Source organism: Erythrolamprus reginae, chromosome 1 (assembly GCF_031021105.1).
Source record: "Erythrolamprus reginae isolate rEryReg1 chromosome 1, rEryReg1.hap1, whole genome shotgun sequence".
Taxonomy (NCBI): domain Eukaryota; kingdom Metazoa; phylum Chordata; class Lepidosauria; order Squamata; family Dipsadidae; genus Erythrolamprus; species Erythrolamprus reginae.
The window spans coordinates 151,950,838-151,968,885 of record NC_091950.1 but is presented as its reverse complement, the minus strand read 5'-3'; the positions used below and the strand labels follow the sequence as shown (position 1 = coordinate 151,968,885).

At 37.0% G+C, this 18,048-nt stretch overlaps 1 protein-coding gene across 3 annotated transcripts in view; it reads left to right on the top strand.

Moving 5' to 3' along the window:
* Positions 1-18,048, top strand: part of SMARCAL1 (SNF2 related chromatin remodeling annealing helicase 1) — a 70,517-nt gene that overhangs the window by 27,565 nt on the left and 24,904 nt on the right. For all 3 annotated transcript variants that reach the window (XM_070729810.1, XM_070729801.1, XM_070729818.1), the window contains exons 3-10: positions 1,219-2,192; positions 2,974-3,024; positions 3,625-3,885; positions 4,721-4,771; positions 6,966-7,149; positions 7,246-7,396; positions 7,883-8,041; positions 10,407-10,472. In XM_070729810.1, coding sequence (XP_070585911.1) covers positions 1,253-2,192; positions 2,974-3,024; positions 3,625-3,885; positions 4,721-4,771; positions 6,966-7,149; positions 7,246-7,396; positions 7,883-8,041; positions 10,407-10,472 — 1,863 coding nt within the window. In that variant the 5' untranslated portion in view covers positions 1,219-1,252. The remainder of the gene's footprint in view (positions 1-1,218; positions 2,193-2,973; positions 3,025-3,624; positions 3,886-4,720; positions 4,772-6,965; positions 7,150-7,245; positions 7,397-7,882; positions 8,042-10,406; positions 10,473-18,048) is intronic.

The following is an 18,048-nucleotide window of genomic DNA, read 5'->3' as shown; positions in this document are numbered from 1 at the left end:
ACAATTGCAATTTTAATGTTTTTTTTTGCTGAATTCAGTTGTGATTGATGTGGTGGCCTAAGTGGTGTAGATGCCCTCTTCCCATTTGGAAGGCTGAGAGTTCAATCCTAGGTAGCAGCAGATGTTTCTCAGAGTGCAGAGAGAACATTTCTGTTATGAACTCCACATAGACATCAGGAAGGGCATCCGGTCAGTAAATGTTCAGCTTCATTAAATCATCCCAAATCTACCTCAAATTAAGAGATTACAGGGTGGTAAAAAGAAAAAAAAAGTTTGATTCAATTAAAATAAAGTACTATCCCCTCTGATTATTTGTTTGCATCTATTTTATAGTTTAAATATATTTTTCTTTTTCCATTTCATACATTTTTTCAAGAATGAATGAATGAATAAATAAATAAATGAAAAATAAATGTGTCAAGCACTAGCTCAGAAGAAGTATTTTCCCTGTTTTCTACTAAAAAGGAGATTTGTCTTAGCTGCATTGCCCATATATCTTATCTATTTAATGAAGTGTGCTACGTTTCTACAACACTGTGGTCTGCACTGGCTGCCGATCAGTTTCCGGTCACAATTCAGAGTGTTGGTAATGACCTTTAAAGCCCTACATGGCATTGGACTAGAATACCTCCGGAACTGCTTTCTACCACACGAATCCCAGCGGCCGATAAGGTCCCATAGAGTTGGCCTTCTCTGGGTCCCGTCGACCAAACAATGTCATTTGGCGGGCCCCAAGGGAAAAGCCTTCTCTGTGGCGGCCCCGGCCCTCTGGAACCAACTCCCCCCGGAGATTAGAACGGCCCCCACCCTCCTTGTCTTTCGCAAGTTACTCAAGACCCACCTGTATCGCCAGGCATGGGGGAACTAAGACATCTCCCCCAGGCTTTTTATATTTCATGTTTGGTATGTATGTGCTGTATGGTTTTTAATTGTTGGGGTTTTTATATATTTTTTATTATTAGATTTGTCCCATAGTTACACTGTTTCTTATTACTGTTGTGAGCCGCCCCGAGTCTTCGGAGAGGGGCGGCATACAAATCTAATAAATTATTATTATTATTATTATTATTATTATTATTATTATTATTATTTGTTTCAAAAATGTTGGTTTTATCTTCTTGTGCGATGAATCACTTAATAGATGTTATAAACACATGATTAATTAAGGTTTCTCTAATTTGTTAAAAGAACTGATTTTTACTGTAGTTTCATCTCCAGTTCTAGCGACCTTTGGGGAGCACGACCCACAAAAATGTTGCCAGGGCTTACTGAAGAGCAGAAAAAGAAGATTGAGGAGAACCGGCAAAAGGCTTTGGCAAAGAGAGCAGAGCGACTGGCAGCTCAGCAGGGTGGTGTTGCCGTGAAGCACTCTGACATGCAGAATCCTGATAGCTGTCAAGGAAACCTGCAGCAGCCTTTGAAGAGGCAAAGCTATCACATCATCCTTGGTAACCAGCACCTCCAGGGGCCTGGCAGCCACGTGACGCAGAGAAGCCCTCAGATCTGTTCTGATCAGTGTAGCTCAAATCAGCGAGCAACTGTTTCGTATGGAAGCCAACAAAAAGATGATTCAGTGGAGTCTCGCCCAAATGTATACAGACAGTTGGATAGCACTAAGAAGCCTTCATCAGCAGTGCAAAGCTCTCTGAGTAATTCTCATTGCCGTTCTCCTGAGAGTTCTTTCAGACAAGGTCAGCTAATCCAATGTAATTCTGATGCATTGCAATCACCTACGTGTGGTGCAGCAGGGCAGAGTATTGGAGAACAGCATCATACTATCTTGGCTGCTAATGTGAACTTACACCCTGTTAAGGATGTACGGACTCAGAACAAATCTGTTGGCAAGCAGAGCCTCCTTAAACAGGCAACATGGCTGGATGCAAGTGGAACCACTGCAAGGGATTGTCCAATGCAGGCAGGCACCAAAAATCTAGACTGTGCCAAGAAGGAAGGGACTAATGCATTGCAATTTTATGGTACAAAACCCCTTTTGGCTCCTGTAAAAGGGGGCAGAGAACAAACTTGTACTGTTTCTAGGGTTCCAGGCAATGTGCCTGAAATGTCTGTAGAGAAAAACCACAGAATTCTCAAAGGAAAATGTATAAACCATTCAGAAGGTCGATTCAGAGTTGAGATTGGGTACAACGCAGAGCTCATTGAGATATTCAGAAGCTTGCCAAGCAAAAAATATGGTAAGTGTAGCTCTTATTGTTCAGTTTGCTGTGCTTTTCCAATTGAGATTGGGGTAAATATTGTACATTATGCAGAAATAGCTTTATTTCTATGTTTTGCCTTTTTAGAAAAAAACAAAATCAAGTTTTTACCTTGATTTTGACCGTGGAGGCTCAGTGATTATTTTATATATGGAGCCACTCACTCCAAACAGACTCTGAGCAGCTAACAATAGGAATAAATACAACAACAACAAAAACAGTTAAAATCTAATAATAAAAGTCAGTAATAACATAAAAAACCATACATTCTTGCAATCAGCCTAATTCTAGGAAAAGCCAGGTCTTAATGGCTTTCTGGAAGACTGGTAGTGTGGAGTGCGGAATTCTGGAGGCAGTTGGTTCCAAAGGGTCAGAGCTGCCACAGCGAAGGCTCTTCCTTGAGGTCCCCCCAACCAACATTGTTTGGCGGACGGGATCCAGAGAAGGCTTTTGTGGGCCCTTACTGGATTAGAATGCAGTATTGCAGACTATCTTGATACAAGAATTTCTTACGCCAAGATTTTGGGAGTGGTTTGCCCTTGCCTACTTCCTATGACACAGAGGGAGTGACTGGCCTAAAGTCACCCAGGGATTTCATGTGGTTTCATGTCTAAGGTGGGACAAGAACGTGCAGTCTTCCAATGTCTCACCCGATACCCTGACCAGTACACCAAACTGATCTTGGTATGTTTTAAGCCTTTCTAAGTATAATAGAATATTCCTGACTTCAAATATTTTTTTAAACTTAATTTTATTTCAGATCCAGAAACAAAGATGTGGAATTTCAGTCTTGAAGACTATGGCCATCTCAGTAAGTTGGAATTCTGTTTTGCGGTCCTCTAAATTTGGAAGAGTTTAGCAGAGAAATGTGGTTTTGGAAAGCCTCTGAGATGATTAATACAAGTGGTGGAAATAGTTTAGATTTATCCATTTATTCAAGGATACATACCAATACTTTTTTCTGTAAAGAAGTTACGTTCAAAGAAACTGAACCATATTTCAAAGAAACAGAACCATAGTTTTGAAAAATGGATAGGGACTTCAACTGTTCCATTTAACCAGTTGAAAATTTACTAGATTTATTTTTTTAAAAAAACAATCAGGGGTTATAGCTTAATATTTCAAAGAGGCAGCTCCGCGATATTGGAAAGTTTTAACTAGTTGTAAAATTTTGCTTTTTTAAGTGCTAGCCAAACTATAAAACAATGAATGCTGAATTCAGATGGGAGTAATTGATATATTTTCTTAGTCTCTTAGTGGGCAGTGGTGGGCACCAAGAGTGATCTCAGACCAGTTCTGTTTTTCTTATGCATTTGACACCCTCTCGTGTTTCTTTGAGTTGATAGTTTTATTCTGATTTTCTGTTTCATCTTTCTTTTTCTCTTCTTTGAAATCTGCATTCTATCCCCAGTGGAAAGAGTAGAGCAATTTCCCGCCATCTCATTGACTTCCCTGGAAGGAATGGAGAAAATGACTGGGAGTGGAGAATCATCGTCTGCTAGTCAAAAGTCTCAGCTGAGATCCCTCTTGAAGACATGTACCGGCTGGCAGAAACCATCAGCAACCCTCAAAGGAAGCTGTGTCTTGATTTCCTATTCTCGCTTTGAAGTAGATATCGGCTATGCTGCCAACATCATAGGAGTGTTCAAGCAAGTGAATTCCAGGATTTATGGTGATTGAGATAGCTATTACCTGAGTTTGAGCAGCCTAGCGATGGTTGCTATATCTTGATTTATGTTGTGGCCTGCCAACAGTCAGCAGAGTTAGCAGATTCAGACAGTGATGAGGTTGGGGAGGAACATGGGCCAGTCCTGGAGTCTAGGGAAGGCTCTGACGAGTGTTCTGCGTTGGAAGCAGAGATGGGGTCAGTAATTGTGAACTACCTAGAAAGACTGGGAGAGGAAAAACTTTGGAGTCAGACATCAGTGAGGCATACAAACAGCTGGAGCCTGTTCCCAGTGTGTGAATGTGTAGAGTTGCCAGGCAAAGAGAACAGTTGAGGAACAAGGGTCGACTTGGGAGTGAGGCCACAGGTGGACGATAAATGGTCCCTCCCATAGGGACTAAAAGAGGAGCAAGAGGGGAGGGAAGTTGCAGGAGATAATTAGTTCGTTTCTGCATTCTTGCCAATGAAAGTCTGAAAAATATCGGCCTGGTCACTCTCCAAGGCTGATAAAGGTTGGTAATTGTGAACTATCTTGAAAGACTGTGAGAGAGGAAAGACTTTGCTGGAGAGAAATTCACTACATTAAATAAAAGAGTTTTTATCAGGGCAAGGAGTCTGCTTTATGGTTTGGGAAAAGCCTAGGTCAGAACAATTTTGTCTTTGCTTCTGATACTTACAAAGCTACTAGAATTAATTAAAACCAAACGAAAAGCCTAGTTTTAAGTTTACATTTGTGATACTGGTTTTGAAGTCTGGTTATTTCTCGTGGTTTTTGTTTCATTTTACTGCTTTGAAGCCTGATGTTTGTTCATTCCTATATTCTTTACTATGATCCTTGCAGATATGAAGATCAGAAAATGGAATTTCTTACTGGAGGATTACTTATGTCTAAGTAAGAAATGTTCTCTTCTTAGTGTCCACATATTTTGGAAAGACTTGTTTTATTTTATTGATTAAAAAGATGTATATAGCCATCCATGTTATGTACCATAACTCTGGTCAGCTCACAAAACAGCTCACAAAATACACTTCTTAACATTTGTCTCTAGAGATAACTGACATAGTAATGCATTTTGTTGGAATTCTCCCATTTTTTAGCTCAAAAAGATTGCTTACAGCTTTCACATGATGGCACTAGAAGCAATTACTATGATTGACAGGTTAATTTTTAAAAACTATTTTTTATAACATAGAAGTCCTGTGTAGGAAGACTTTGATGGGGATATTTTGACTACATTTTATTCCAAAGGCTTTCCAAAATTTATTCTGCTTCTCTTCAGTTCAGTTTGAAGCGAGGCTGTGCATCACCTTGAAACATGACTTGAAAACAATGCAGTTGTCTGCCAAAGTTGGCACAGTTGCTAATGAGTTTTCTGCTTCTCTGTGGGCTGACAGAGGAAGAACACCATTGCAGAAGTCTTGAGAGGTGGTCTTTTAAAGCAGTCAAACTACTGAACTTGATAGAAATAAGCCAGCTATTGCTTTGCTGTGAAAGGGAACACAACACATGGTTGAGGCTTTGCTGTGAAAGAGAACACAACACATGGTTGAGGCTCTTCCTTGTTTTCTTGAAAATGTTATCTACTTAATTATTTAGAATTAGTTCAAATCCAATGCACACTTTGCTTTCAATGCTGTATTTAAGTAAGGAACTGCATGAATAGCAACCATTTAAGCAAGCAGTTTTCTTTGCGGCTAGGGATGTGAGTAAGGGAAATTGGTTTGATATATTTTGGTTGATTCAGTGCATTGTCTTGGATATGTTTCATCCTTTTACTATGAGGATATCTATCTGTCTGTGTCTGTCTGTCTACTTTCTTTCTTTTTTCTTTCTTTCTTTCTTTCTTTCTTTCTTTCTTCCTTCTTTTCTTTCTTCTATCCATCCATCCATCCAGCCATTCTCTTTCCGTCCCTCCCTCTCTCTCTTCGGTCTCTATATTCATCTATGCACATTTAGCTATTACCTAAATTGCTTCATTGTATTAAGAGAAAAGATCATTTGGAACAAGAAATAAAACATCTCCTGAATGAATCACTCCAGCTACTGAGACATTCTAATTTCCTCCTCTTTTTCAAAGCAGTAAAAAAAAGTGTAATAGCTGCAGTTTGCCAGCATATAATTCTAATGTGTAGCTTTCTGAACAGCAAAACCCTATGGGGTCTCTGTTTCAGCAGAGACAACCTATTTGTCTTGTTACTATAGTATAGATCAAAGCAAAGGAAGCATACTTAATGCTTAGCATATGTATCCTACAATTACAAATATAAATATTTTCATATATTTATGTGCTTTTGGAATAAAGGATTTCATCTGGATAGTAGGAGGTCTAATCTGGCTACTTTGGAGAAATAAACAGCCTGTAGTTTGCTGTCAGTACTAAAGCTCTTACCATGAACAAAGTGAGTACAGATTTGAATTCCTGAGTAAATTGTCAGAATTACTTTTTACTTTTCAATTTCTGCATTTGTTGTGAGCCGCCCCGAGTCTGCGGAGAGGCGCGGCATACAAATCTAAATAATAAATAAATAAATAAATAAATAAATAAATGAATGAATGAATGAATGAATGAATGAATGAATGAATGAATGAATGAATGAATGAATGAATGAATAAATAAATAAATAAATAAATAAAATAAATTTCAGGACTTTCGTTTCTGTTTTCAAAAAAGGCTGAGAAATGTTCATTTGTTGAAAGGCTTAAGACAATGCAGCAATATTCTAATTGCTTAAGAGTAAATTGCTAGAATTAGAGCTCGACATCAAATCATGTTTTCTGGCGAATTGTGTTTTCCTCCTTATTTGTAGTTGCCCTGCTGAAGTTAGGAATATTATTCATGAAATAAATTGAGGTGGCTTGTAATCCTTTCTTAATTGGGTATTCACTTACACATATATACTTACACTTCACAAACACACACACCACTTTCTAGGAAATGAGGTGAACAGGCATAGTTTTTCTGCTGATTTTTAGTTCATAAATTATAGCAAATAAAGGTTGTTAGCTGACCAGAGTTGATATTAAGATGGGTGACTATACAGATTTTATAAATCCAGCCAATCTGTTCTGTCTATATTCTTTCTAGTGGAACTAGTAAAGAGCCTTCCGGATGTTCAGCTGAAACCACTACCCAAAGCAGTAATAATGGCCTTTGTGACACAGTTTGAGAAATGTCTCTCAAAAGCAGCAGATCCCCCGGAAGCAGATCTTGTAGGAGTGGATCCTAAAGTTGTGACGAGCCTTCTGCCATTTCAGAGAGAAGGCGTAAAGTGAGTCAAGTCCTCAGTCCTTTTGAGAGAGCATAACCTTTGCTGGACATGTTGGCCCTGACAGATTTATATGCCTTTTTGTTTTATCTCCTACAGTTTTGCTATCTCCAAGGAAGGACGTTTGCTCCTCGCAGATGACATGGGCTTAGGGAAAACTATCCAGGCAATCTGCATCGCTGCCTATTATCAAAAAGAGTGGCCCTTGCTGGTGGTGGCTCCTTCTTCTGTGAGATACACGTGGGCTGAGGTAATTTCTTTATCTGCAGAGTTTTGCTTATCAGCAGTGCTTAGCTTCTATATTCTGAAACAGGGTGGGTTTTTTTTTCCTCTAGCCTGAGAAAACCATAGGCAAGTGCTATCCTTGAAGGCTGTTTCTTTATTGGTGTTTTTTTCCCCATTAATTATTTGAAAAGGGTAATAATTTTATTTTGGGTTTTTGAAATAGATGTCTGAGAAGTAGGGGGAAATTACTTCACATTTTAAGAGCAGCTCAAGGTTGTTGTTTTCTTGTTTGTCCTTGGCTTTTCCATTCTTCATTTTGGGTTTGGGGGTTTGGTCTTTTTAAAATTATTTTTATTTTTCTCCACAAACTCCATTTTTATAACAATACACAATATGCCCTAAAATATATCAATGACATATACATTTTCAATTTTTCATAAACCAATATCTTATTTTATAAGATTAAATATTATAAATGTTTTATATTTACCAATATCTACAAATTCTTTAGGCTTTCCAAAGATGGCTTCCTTCTCTCAGCCCAGACACCATCAGAGTCATAACAACAGGCAAAGACCAAGTGTCGACAAAACTGATTAACATTGTTAGTTTTGACCTCCTCAGCAAGATTGAGAAGCCACTCAAGTCCACCTTCCAAGTTGTGATTGTTGTAAGTAGCCTTCAGGAGGTGACCCAATTTTGGTGGGTTGTTACCGATAGAGGTTGGAAAACTGTTTCAGCAGCCTAAAGGGAATAGCATGCAGTTGCTTCCTATGCATAATCTGGATTTAAAATTTGTCTCAGTTGTCAGCCTGATAGGATATCTCACCTGCATAGGGTACATTAATGTTTTAGGCTAAGATTTGTAATTGTAATAACCATTTCAGGTAACATAGTTAAACAATTGTGACAAACGACTTAAATTTATTGCAGAAAAAATAATTGTAAACAACTCTTTTTGAACCTTTAGAAATACAAAAAAATTATCTCTAGTCCAGGGGTGTCAAACTAATGGCCCATGGGCCAGATGTGTCACGAGCATCCCAGCTCTGTGAAGGGGGGAAACATTGAGATACATTACGTAATAGTAAGTTTGACACCCGTGCTCTAGTCAACTGTAGATAAAGGGTGAACTCTGTTCTTGTATTGTTGACCTTGCATGTTACAAGTGTGCCCTGATCCTCCCAAGAGGTGCACAGGATTTATTCCATCTCAGGATCAAATTATGACTTCTTAGAAACTGACTGCCTTCCCTTGATTGGTAACTTCATGTTAATGCAGAATAAATATAGGTAGTCCCCAATGGTAGTTGTGATTGGGAACTCAGTTGCTAAGAGACATGGTCATAAAGCGTGACATCACATGACCACGCCAATTTATGGCGACAGTTACTGCAATCCCCGTTGCAGTTGTTAATCTCGTACGGTTTATTAGGCACAACTTTACATAATCACTATTTGCAACTTCCTCTTGGCCGCCCCATTGTCTTCACTTGTTGGAAGCCACCAGTGAAAACTCGGTAGATAAGGATCACGTGATCGCAGAATGCTGTAACCATCATAATTTCAGGATGGTTGCCAAGCGCTCAAATCATGATCACGTGACTGTTGGGACCCTGCAACGGCTGCAACTTTGTGAACCAGCCCTCTCCTGCATCAGCTAATACAGTGTTCCCTCACTTTTCGCGGGGGATGCGTTCCGAGACCGCCCACGAAAGTTGAATTTCCGCGAAGTAGAGATGCGGAAGTAAATACACTATTTTTGGCTATGAACAATATCACAAGCCTTCCCTTAACACTTTAAACCCCTAAATTGTGATTTCCCATTCCCTTAGCAACCATTTAGATTATTACTCACCATGTTTATTTATTAAAGTTTATTAGAAAAAATATTTATTAAAGGTGGACGAATGTTTGGCGATGACATATGACGTCATCGGGCAGAAAAAACCGTGGCATAGGGGAAAAAACTGCGAAGTATTTTTTAATTAATATTTTTGAAAAACTGTGGTATAGACTTTTCGCGAAGTTCGAACCCGCGAAAATCGAGGGAACACTGTATCAAAACAGTCTCTGGGTGAATGGTTGTTAACCAAGGACTACCTGTAATTAATTAGGGAAATGCATGCATCTCTTGTATAAATAGATATGGTTTAGTGATGTTCGTGCTGACTATCTTGCAGAGTTCTGAGTTTGTATTTCACTGTGAAATAGCCCCCATGGAGTGTTCTGCTCTGCCATTTCTGTCTTCAATCCTCCCTCTGCTGGTGATTGTTATTAGCATAATCTTATCACTAATCAAGCTGGAGAAAGCGTCTTAGAGTTGAAGGGGGGTCTATTATCCTTTCTCTGCATGGCTGCTTACTTGCTGAAATGCAGACAAGATGAGTACACTTCCAGAGACATTTCCAATTTCCTCCTTGTCCTGAAGCTCCGTCTCCTAACAGCACTCGGGAGAGAGTTCATTACTGAAAGGGAGCTCTCAAATGGTAGGCTATTATCTACCTGGTGAGCCTTTAACAGCAAACCAGTTGGTTCCTAATTAGATTTCCTCCTTTCTGGTATTTCTCATTAACCCCTTCATTTGGAAAGGTTTGTATAGTAGGGGACTGGCAGTTATCTGCATATAAGATGAGGTCTTGTGATAACAAAAGAATAGTAATAGTTTGGAAGGGTTTTTCTTCCACTATCCTTGTGTGTTTGGCTGCGATTGCTGATTGAAAAACACAGACTTGGGTGATTGTTATCAATAATTTACATTTTCAATAAATCACCTTGCGTTGTGTGGTTTTTCATTCAGCATATCGCTAGGTATTGAGATTGATCTATTTCTGGGCTCAGAACACACAGCACATAAAATACTTCAGAACTATTTATTCAAAACCAGGCCCCAAAGCCGTTTGTTTATTTATTATTTAGTTATTTAGTTAGTAAGTTAGTTAGTTAGTAAGTTAGTTAGTTAGTTAGTTATTAATAAACAAATAACAGTTTCCCTACTGTTCAAAATTTATTGTGTTTCCATTTCTCCAATTTCAGGATGAATCCCATTTTCTTAAGAACAGCAAAACGGCGCGATGTCGGACTGCAATGCCTCTCTTAAAGGTGAGTATACAAATTGTGAATGTAGAGACTGTTAGGCCTCATGTGTTCAGAAGCCTGATGTGTGTGTGTGTGTATGTGTTGGTTAGAAATTTATGAGACAGTTATAAATATGAAAGAGCAGCATTACAGATACGACTCAAGAGTTACAGTTTAATCATCCCCCTGAAGAATATACTGAAATGGCTTTGACTCTACTGTCTTATTTTATCGTACTTTCTCCCTGTGAACTAACATAAATAGGACACCGGATTTCTTTTTTTTTAATTTTCTATTCACAGATGCTCCTTATGATTCTTTGACTCAAAATAAAAGAATTTATTTATTTATTTATTTATTTATTTATCAGATTTGTATGCCGACCCTCTCCGCAGACTAGGGGCGGCTAACACCAACAATAATACAATACAAACAAATCTAATATTTAAATTAATTTAAAACCCCAATTTAGAAACCAATCATACATACTAACATACCATGCATAAATTTTATAAGCCTAGGGGGAGGGAAAGTTTCAATTCCCCCATGCCTGACGACAGAGGTGGGTTTTAAGGAGCTTACGAAAGGCAAGGAGGGTGGGGGCAACTCTGATATCTGGGGGGAGTTGGTTCCAAAGGGTCGGGGCCGCCACAGAGAAGGCTCTTCCCCTGGGTCCCGCCAAACGACATTGTTTAGTTGACGGGACCCGGAGAAGGCCAACTCTGTGGGTCCTAACTGGTCGCTGGGATTCGTGCGGCAGAAGGCGGTCCCGGAGATATTCTGGTCCGGTGCCATGAAGGGCTTTATAATCAAAAAGTTATTTCTTGTGGACAAGCACTATTAGATCTACACTTTGGTTTTTATGTTATGATTAACACAAACAGCATATGTTTTTGCCAGAGGTATCTGATTGGGCCAAAGCCCATCAAGTCCGGCATTCTGTGTCATACAGTGATCCACCAATTATACATGGGGATCTTGAGCAGAAAGAGAGGGCAAAACCCTCCCTTTCCCTTGACCCCCAACAAATTGGTACCCAAGGTAATCCTGCCTGCCTCAACCAACATAGAGGCGACATTTGGACATCCATTTCATAGGAAAGGGAAAGGTTTTAGATAGATGATGTGATGGTATACTCCATGAGAATGACTTTGGCAGACAGAAGGAAGAACCACAGACCATGGTCTGTTAAAAGAAATCTGAGTCTGAAGGAGATGTGGCAGTGGAGAAATCCTACTGCCAGTGAAAATAAAACTAGAGTTAAGGTTACGTTTAGATTTCCTTGGAGTAAGAGACGAAAGCTGACATCGGGAACACATTCAAAAAAGTTCTCTAAGAAAAGCTTAATTCTATGAATGTGACCCTTAAGTAAGTTTTCATCCCTGACTCCAAGAAAACCTAACCCTGCAGATGGCTAGCGTATAAACTTAGAAAACAGAGTCAATCAAAATTAATCCAAAAATTAGAAGATAAAGATGGTAAAATAAAATATGACACAGAAGGTAAGGCAGACATTGTGTATAATTTTTATAAGGAATTATATGCTAAAGATCATGTCATTGAAGATGAAGTTTTTAACTATTTAGAGGCTTCAAACCTACCACAAATAACAGAAGATCAACAGGCTACCATGGATGGACCAATAACAATGGAGGAACTCCTAATAACAATTAAAAAACAGAAAAGCAACAAGGCCACAGGCCCAGATGCCATACCTGCAGAATGGTATAAGATAGATAATGAAACAATAAGAAACCATATGTTAGAAACTTTTAATTCCTGTAGACTTGACGGAAAAATTCCTAAATCTTGGTCAGAATCACTGACAACCTTAATACATAAACAGGGTACAGAACCAGAAAAAATCAAAAATTATAGGCCTATATCACTATTAAATGTAGACTATAAGATCTTTATTGCCATTTATGCAGAGAGACTCAAAGGAGTTATAAATGGAATAATACACCAAGACCAAAATGGGTTTCTTCCAGGGAGACAAATTAAAAATAATATTAGAACTGTAATAAATATACTAGAGTACTATGAACAACACCCAGATAAGATGGCATCTTTAATGTTTTTGGATGCTCAAAAAGCCTTCGACAACGTTAATTGGATATTTATAAAAATGCAATTAAATAAAATGAGATTTGGCCCAAAATTTGTTAATCTAATAGATACCATATATTCAAAACAAACAACGAATATAATATTGAATAACAGTCAATTACCAATACTTGACATAAATAAGGGAGTTCGCCAAGGATGTCCTATATCACCACTGTTATTTATTATGACCCTTGAAACCTTATTAATTAAAATAAGAGCGGACCCCAGAATAAAAGGTTTAACCGTAGGAGATGAAATCTATAAACTCCAGGCCTTTGCAGATGATCTAATGTTTATAATTGAAGAACCGACTACAACAGTTCCTACTTTATTACAAACCATTGAACAATATGGAAACGTAGCAGGTTTAAAGATAAACAAAAACAAAACACATTACTTGACTAAAAATATGAACAAAACACTAGAAACTAAATTAGAAACTATTTCTGGAATAAAGACTGTAAAAAAGGTAAAATATTTAGGAATAAATTTAACAGCGAAAACAATAACATTAAAAAATGATAATTATATGAAATTGTTAGCAGAAATTAAAAAAGACTTAGCAACCTGGAACAATTTGAAAATATCTTTCTTAGGAAGAATTGCAACAATTAAGATGAACATTTTACCCAAGGTTTTATTTCTTTTTCAGACAATACCAATAAACCCAGGGGGTATCTTTTTAAAAACTTTAACCAACTTAGTTAAAAAATTTATATGGCAAGGTAAAAAAGCAAGGATAAAAATGAATCGTTTAGAAGATATCAAAGAAAGAGGAGGATTTGGCCTTCCAAATTGGAAATTATACTATCAGGCCGCTGCACTAACATGGCTTAGAGATTGGATAATCTTAGATAATAAAAGAACACTCGAATTAGAAGGACATGATTTAATGCTTGGATGGCACGCATTTTTATGGTATGATAAGGACAAAAACCATTCATATTTTAAAAGGCATACATTAAGGAAATACTTACTAGAAGTATGGAAAGATATAAAGAAGAATCATTTCTTAAGCATCCCAGATTGGTTAGCTCCCTTAGAAGCAATAACGCATCCAAAGTCTATAAAGGACAAGAAAATGACTCATAGATATAAAGAACTATTAAATGATCAGATGAAGCTTAAATCTAGAATTGAACTACAAGAAGAAGGGATAATAATAGATTGGTGGCACTATGCCCAGATCCGATCTAGATATCAGAAGGATAAAATTCTTTACATTTTTAATAAAAGTAAGAATCCTTTAACTACCTTAATAACCACTAACTCTACAAAAATGATAGGGAAAATATATAAACTACTTATTGCTCATAAAAATATAGAGTTGACTTTAAAAGATACTATGATAAGATGGTGTAGAAATATTGGTAAGGAAATAGATATAGACACATGGGAGAAAGTGTGGATTAATAATTGGAAAATGACTAAATCAGTTTCTTTAAAAGAAAACCAAATCAAAATGTTCTATAGATGGCATCTCCCACCAAATAGGATAGCAAAAATGTTTCCCAAAACATCCCCAATATGTTGGAAATGTAAGAAGGATATAGGAACTTACTATCATCAATGGTGGACATGTAGCAAAGCAAAACTATATTGGAAGATGATTGAAAAAATATTAAAAGAAATAATAAAACAAGATATAGATAATACCCCGGAATTTTATTTATTAGGTGTCACAACCCAGATCTATAAGAAAGAAATTTTTTATTTAATCATACATATATTAACTGCGGCTAGAATAATATATGCGCAAAACTGGAAAGGGGAGGAAATCCCCAAGGAAGAAGAGGTTATAGCTAAGATATTAGATTGCGCTGAAATGGATATGATGACAAGAAGATTAAACGATCAAGAGGATACTAAATTTTACGAAACATGGAATAACGTTTACAAATGGATAGATAAGAAAAAATAAGATATATCGTTAGTGGTTGTTTTTTCTTTCTCTTTATTTTGTATTAGTTTTTATTTAGATGATAATAATAGTAATATTAGTTTAAAAGGATTTTTTGATGATTATGATATAGCTATGTATGTATAAGTATAAGCAATATATTAAGATTTTTGAAGTATAATAGTTGAATTTAGTCTTACTGTTTAGATTGAAGGTTTAATACTATTTTATTATAGTAATTAGGATTATATTAAAGGTATCTTTCTTTTTTGGTAACTATGTTATACTAACCTTAATACCCACATTAAGATTTGTAAACTTCAATTCAAATTTATTAATTTTTTCTTTTTTTTATAATAGTTAATACATATGTATTCTTTTTCTATATTTGAATTTATACTTTCATAAGAAGCGGGGGAAATACACCCCCACTTTATGTTCATTGTTTGTTTGTATTTGTTTGTCTTTTTATGAAAAAATAATAAAAAAACTATTAAAAACAAAAGAAAACCTAACCCTGCCCTTAACACTAATTCTAGCCCTAACTCCTATTTAATTTTCACTGTCAATGGGATTTTCCCATGCATTTTACTATATCCTACAGATAAAGCCATCTGAGAATCTCTCATCCTCCCTATCTGTAGGGCACATCCAGGAATCAAACCAGATGCCAGTTTTCCATCCTGGTTTAGAGGAAATCTTATCCTAACCCTAACCTAACCCAAAGCCCAGCCTTGTTTAATTTCTACTGCTAATGGTAGATGATTTTGCCAAGCATTTTATAGTGATCACCAAATAAGTCCAAAAGAAAAGCTGTCACTACCCACTTTCTTTTGGGAACCTACGTGAACCTAACCCTGTTGCCAATTGTCAGTACTAAGTCCAAGTATTAACCCTAATACTTGGGATTTTCCAATTTTATTGTGAAAGTCCCATTGACAATGAAAATGAAACTACAATGTATAAGGTAGATAGTAAAGGTGAAGAGAAAGAGGGGAGTGAAAAAGAAAATATCTAACTGCCAATAAAAAATAAACTAGGTGTCAATGTTCCAGTCAGCACCCAAAACTAAAGCAGAGTCTGAGGCAAAGTATTTCTCAAAGTTCCAATTTATTAGCAAAGCTATGTTGGCACATCTGGGAGAAACCCGAATCTGAAGGCCTCAGGGTTTCTCCACCTAGCTGAAAGTTCAAGCCCTTGTTCCCACACCCCCAAGTCCATCACGTTGACCAATCTTCAACTGTCAATCTGGCAAGAATCCACCCATCTCCTTCTGTGCAGGTGCAGGAGTGCGAAAACAAAGGATGACCTTGACTATCTAGAAATATTTTGTTCTGGTTACATATAGACAGCTCTCATGCAATTCTCCCTCCCAGGTTCCCACAGTAAAGAATGCACATTAAAATACTCTAAAGTGTGGCAGGCCAAATATCCCAATTAAAATGGCTTCGGCCTGACACTAGGATTTGGATTAGCATTAGGGTTAGGGGAAGTGATAAAATTTGCATTCAGAACTTTTTATGGACCACAGTAAAATACATGGTAAAATTCCACTGCAAATGAAAATGAAATTAGGGTTATTATTAGGGCTAAGATTAGGATTACTGTGGTCTATAAAAATGTTTGCAAGCAAATTCTCTATGCCATCTAAATCAGATATTACTATTATTTATTCTCTTGCTCAGAAATTCGACTAATTAAACTGTCAATTTAAGGCACCTTATTCTTTTATGCTTCCATGGATACTGCTGAAAGTACTAGAAATTTGTGAATGATTGCGGAAAGTTCTAGAAAATTCTAGGGGATTCTAAACATTTCTGGATAGTTTTCAAATTTCCAAAAATTCTCTAAATCTACTCAGCATTAAATGTGAATTGAGAATGTTCTTGAAAACATTCTTCAATTGAGTTTTACAGCAATATGCTGTCATACCTTGGTATTTGACAGCTTCAAATTCAGTACTTAATGGTTTTGAAGCAAAAATCTTGTCCTAGTACTCAACTTTCTCCCAGCACTCGATGCACAAGGTAGAATTTGGTGATGTCAGCTGCCTGGTGATTTGTTACTCTTTCCAGCCAAAATAAATGGTCATGTGGTAAGTCATGTGGTTTGCTCAGTACCCGTTTTTAGTATTCGTTGTACATCCCGGAATGAATCCCAGATGAGTACCAAGATACTACTGTATATGCTTACTTTGAAAAATCTCATTTAGATGAAAAAGAAAAAAAGATTTAATTATCAAGTTCTGAGATATGGAAAGCAGTTTCAGATACTGAAAAATTCCTGGGCAAACAGTCAGTCACCAAGCAGTGTTTTCAAGCAAAATCACAATCAATAATAATGATCCATCAGTATTGGTTATCTTAGTCACTAACAAAGCAGCCCATGTTATCTGGATTTTGAAACTGAGGTGGATTGGATTTGACTATTTGCATAGGAGATTACTCAGAGCTTGTAGCCTAGATTGAATTTTTTTTAAATTTCCCAGGAGGAAAAGCTGTCAAGAAAATGGCATAGTTGTGTCTACGTAGTCCAGAAATTAAATCTGATGTGAGAGGATCTTTTTCTCTTTTATTTTCTATCAATATTGATATGTTAATATTCACAAAGTTATTATTCACCAATCAAAATGAAAACATCCAATTCTTCTTCCGGGACTATTTAATATGGGCCTTGTAAGTACCAAAACTAATGTGAAAATGATGACATGTAATCAAAACTTGATTAAAAAGCAAGGTTAAAGTTTCAAATTGAAATTGTTGAAGAGCAGATATGAAAATTGCATTGGGGAGAGGAAAATTGGCACCATTGTAGCATTAAAAGCTTATCTTAACTCCAGTATATTTTACATAGATCACTTAACTTCAGCTATCACATAGATAGCTTCTTAAGATAAAGTGGTGGTTTTTTTTAGCATCCATTCTAAATTTAATTTGCTAAGGAAAGGGCTTTTGAGCAGTGATATATAGACACTTCAAATAGGCCCATGTATAAAACATGGGCCCAAAGTCTAAAATTCCATAAGTTTCAAAAGTAATTATGAGCAGAGATATTCTTGGTGTATCCACGGTAGATATACCATCCACGATGAAGTATTGATGCTCCCTTGCTAAAGATTTAGGCAGCTATATGAAAGCTATAAATGTATAATATAGTCTCCTGAGTTGGTTTCATATCCCAAATTGGAATATGAATCAGAAACAGTTGGAATTGGACAGGATCCAAATTGTATAAAATAAATAAATGCACTCTCATCATTGAAAATACAGCTTGCACAGTTTGGGGCTGGCAATGTCCCAAATGCTCTAAAGTGCACATCTAGGCCATGCATAGATTATCTATCTACTTTTCCATCTCTAAAACAGTTGCTATCAAAAGTAATTATGTAGCTTCCAGAACATCTAGATCAGAGTGTCAAACTTGCTCACATTAGAGAAACACCTTTCACCTGTGGTGAGGGGGGTGCTTGCCCAGGTTCGCCTGGTGCACCAGTTGCGACCCTATTTGGACCGGGAGTCACTGCTCACAGTCACTCATGCCCTCATCACCTCGATGCTCGACTACTGTAACGCTCTCTACATGGGGCTACCT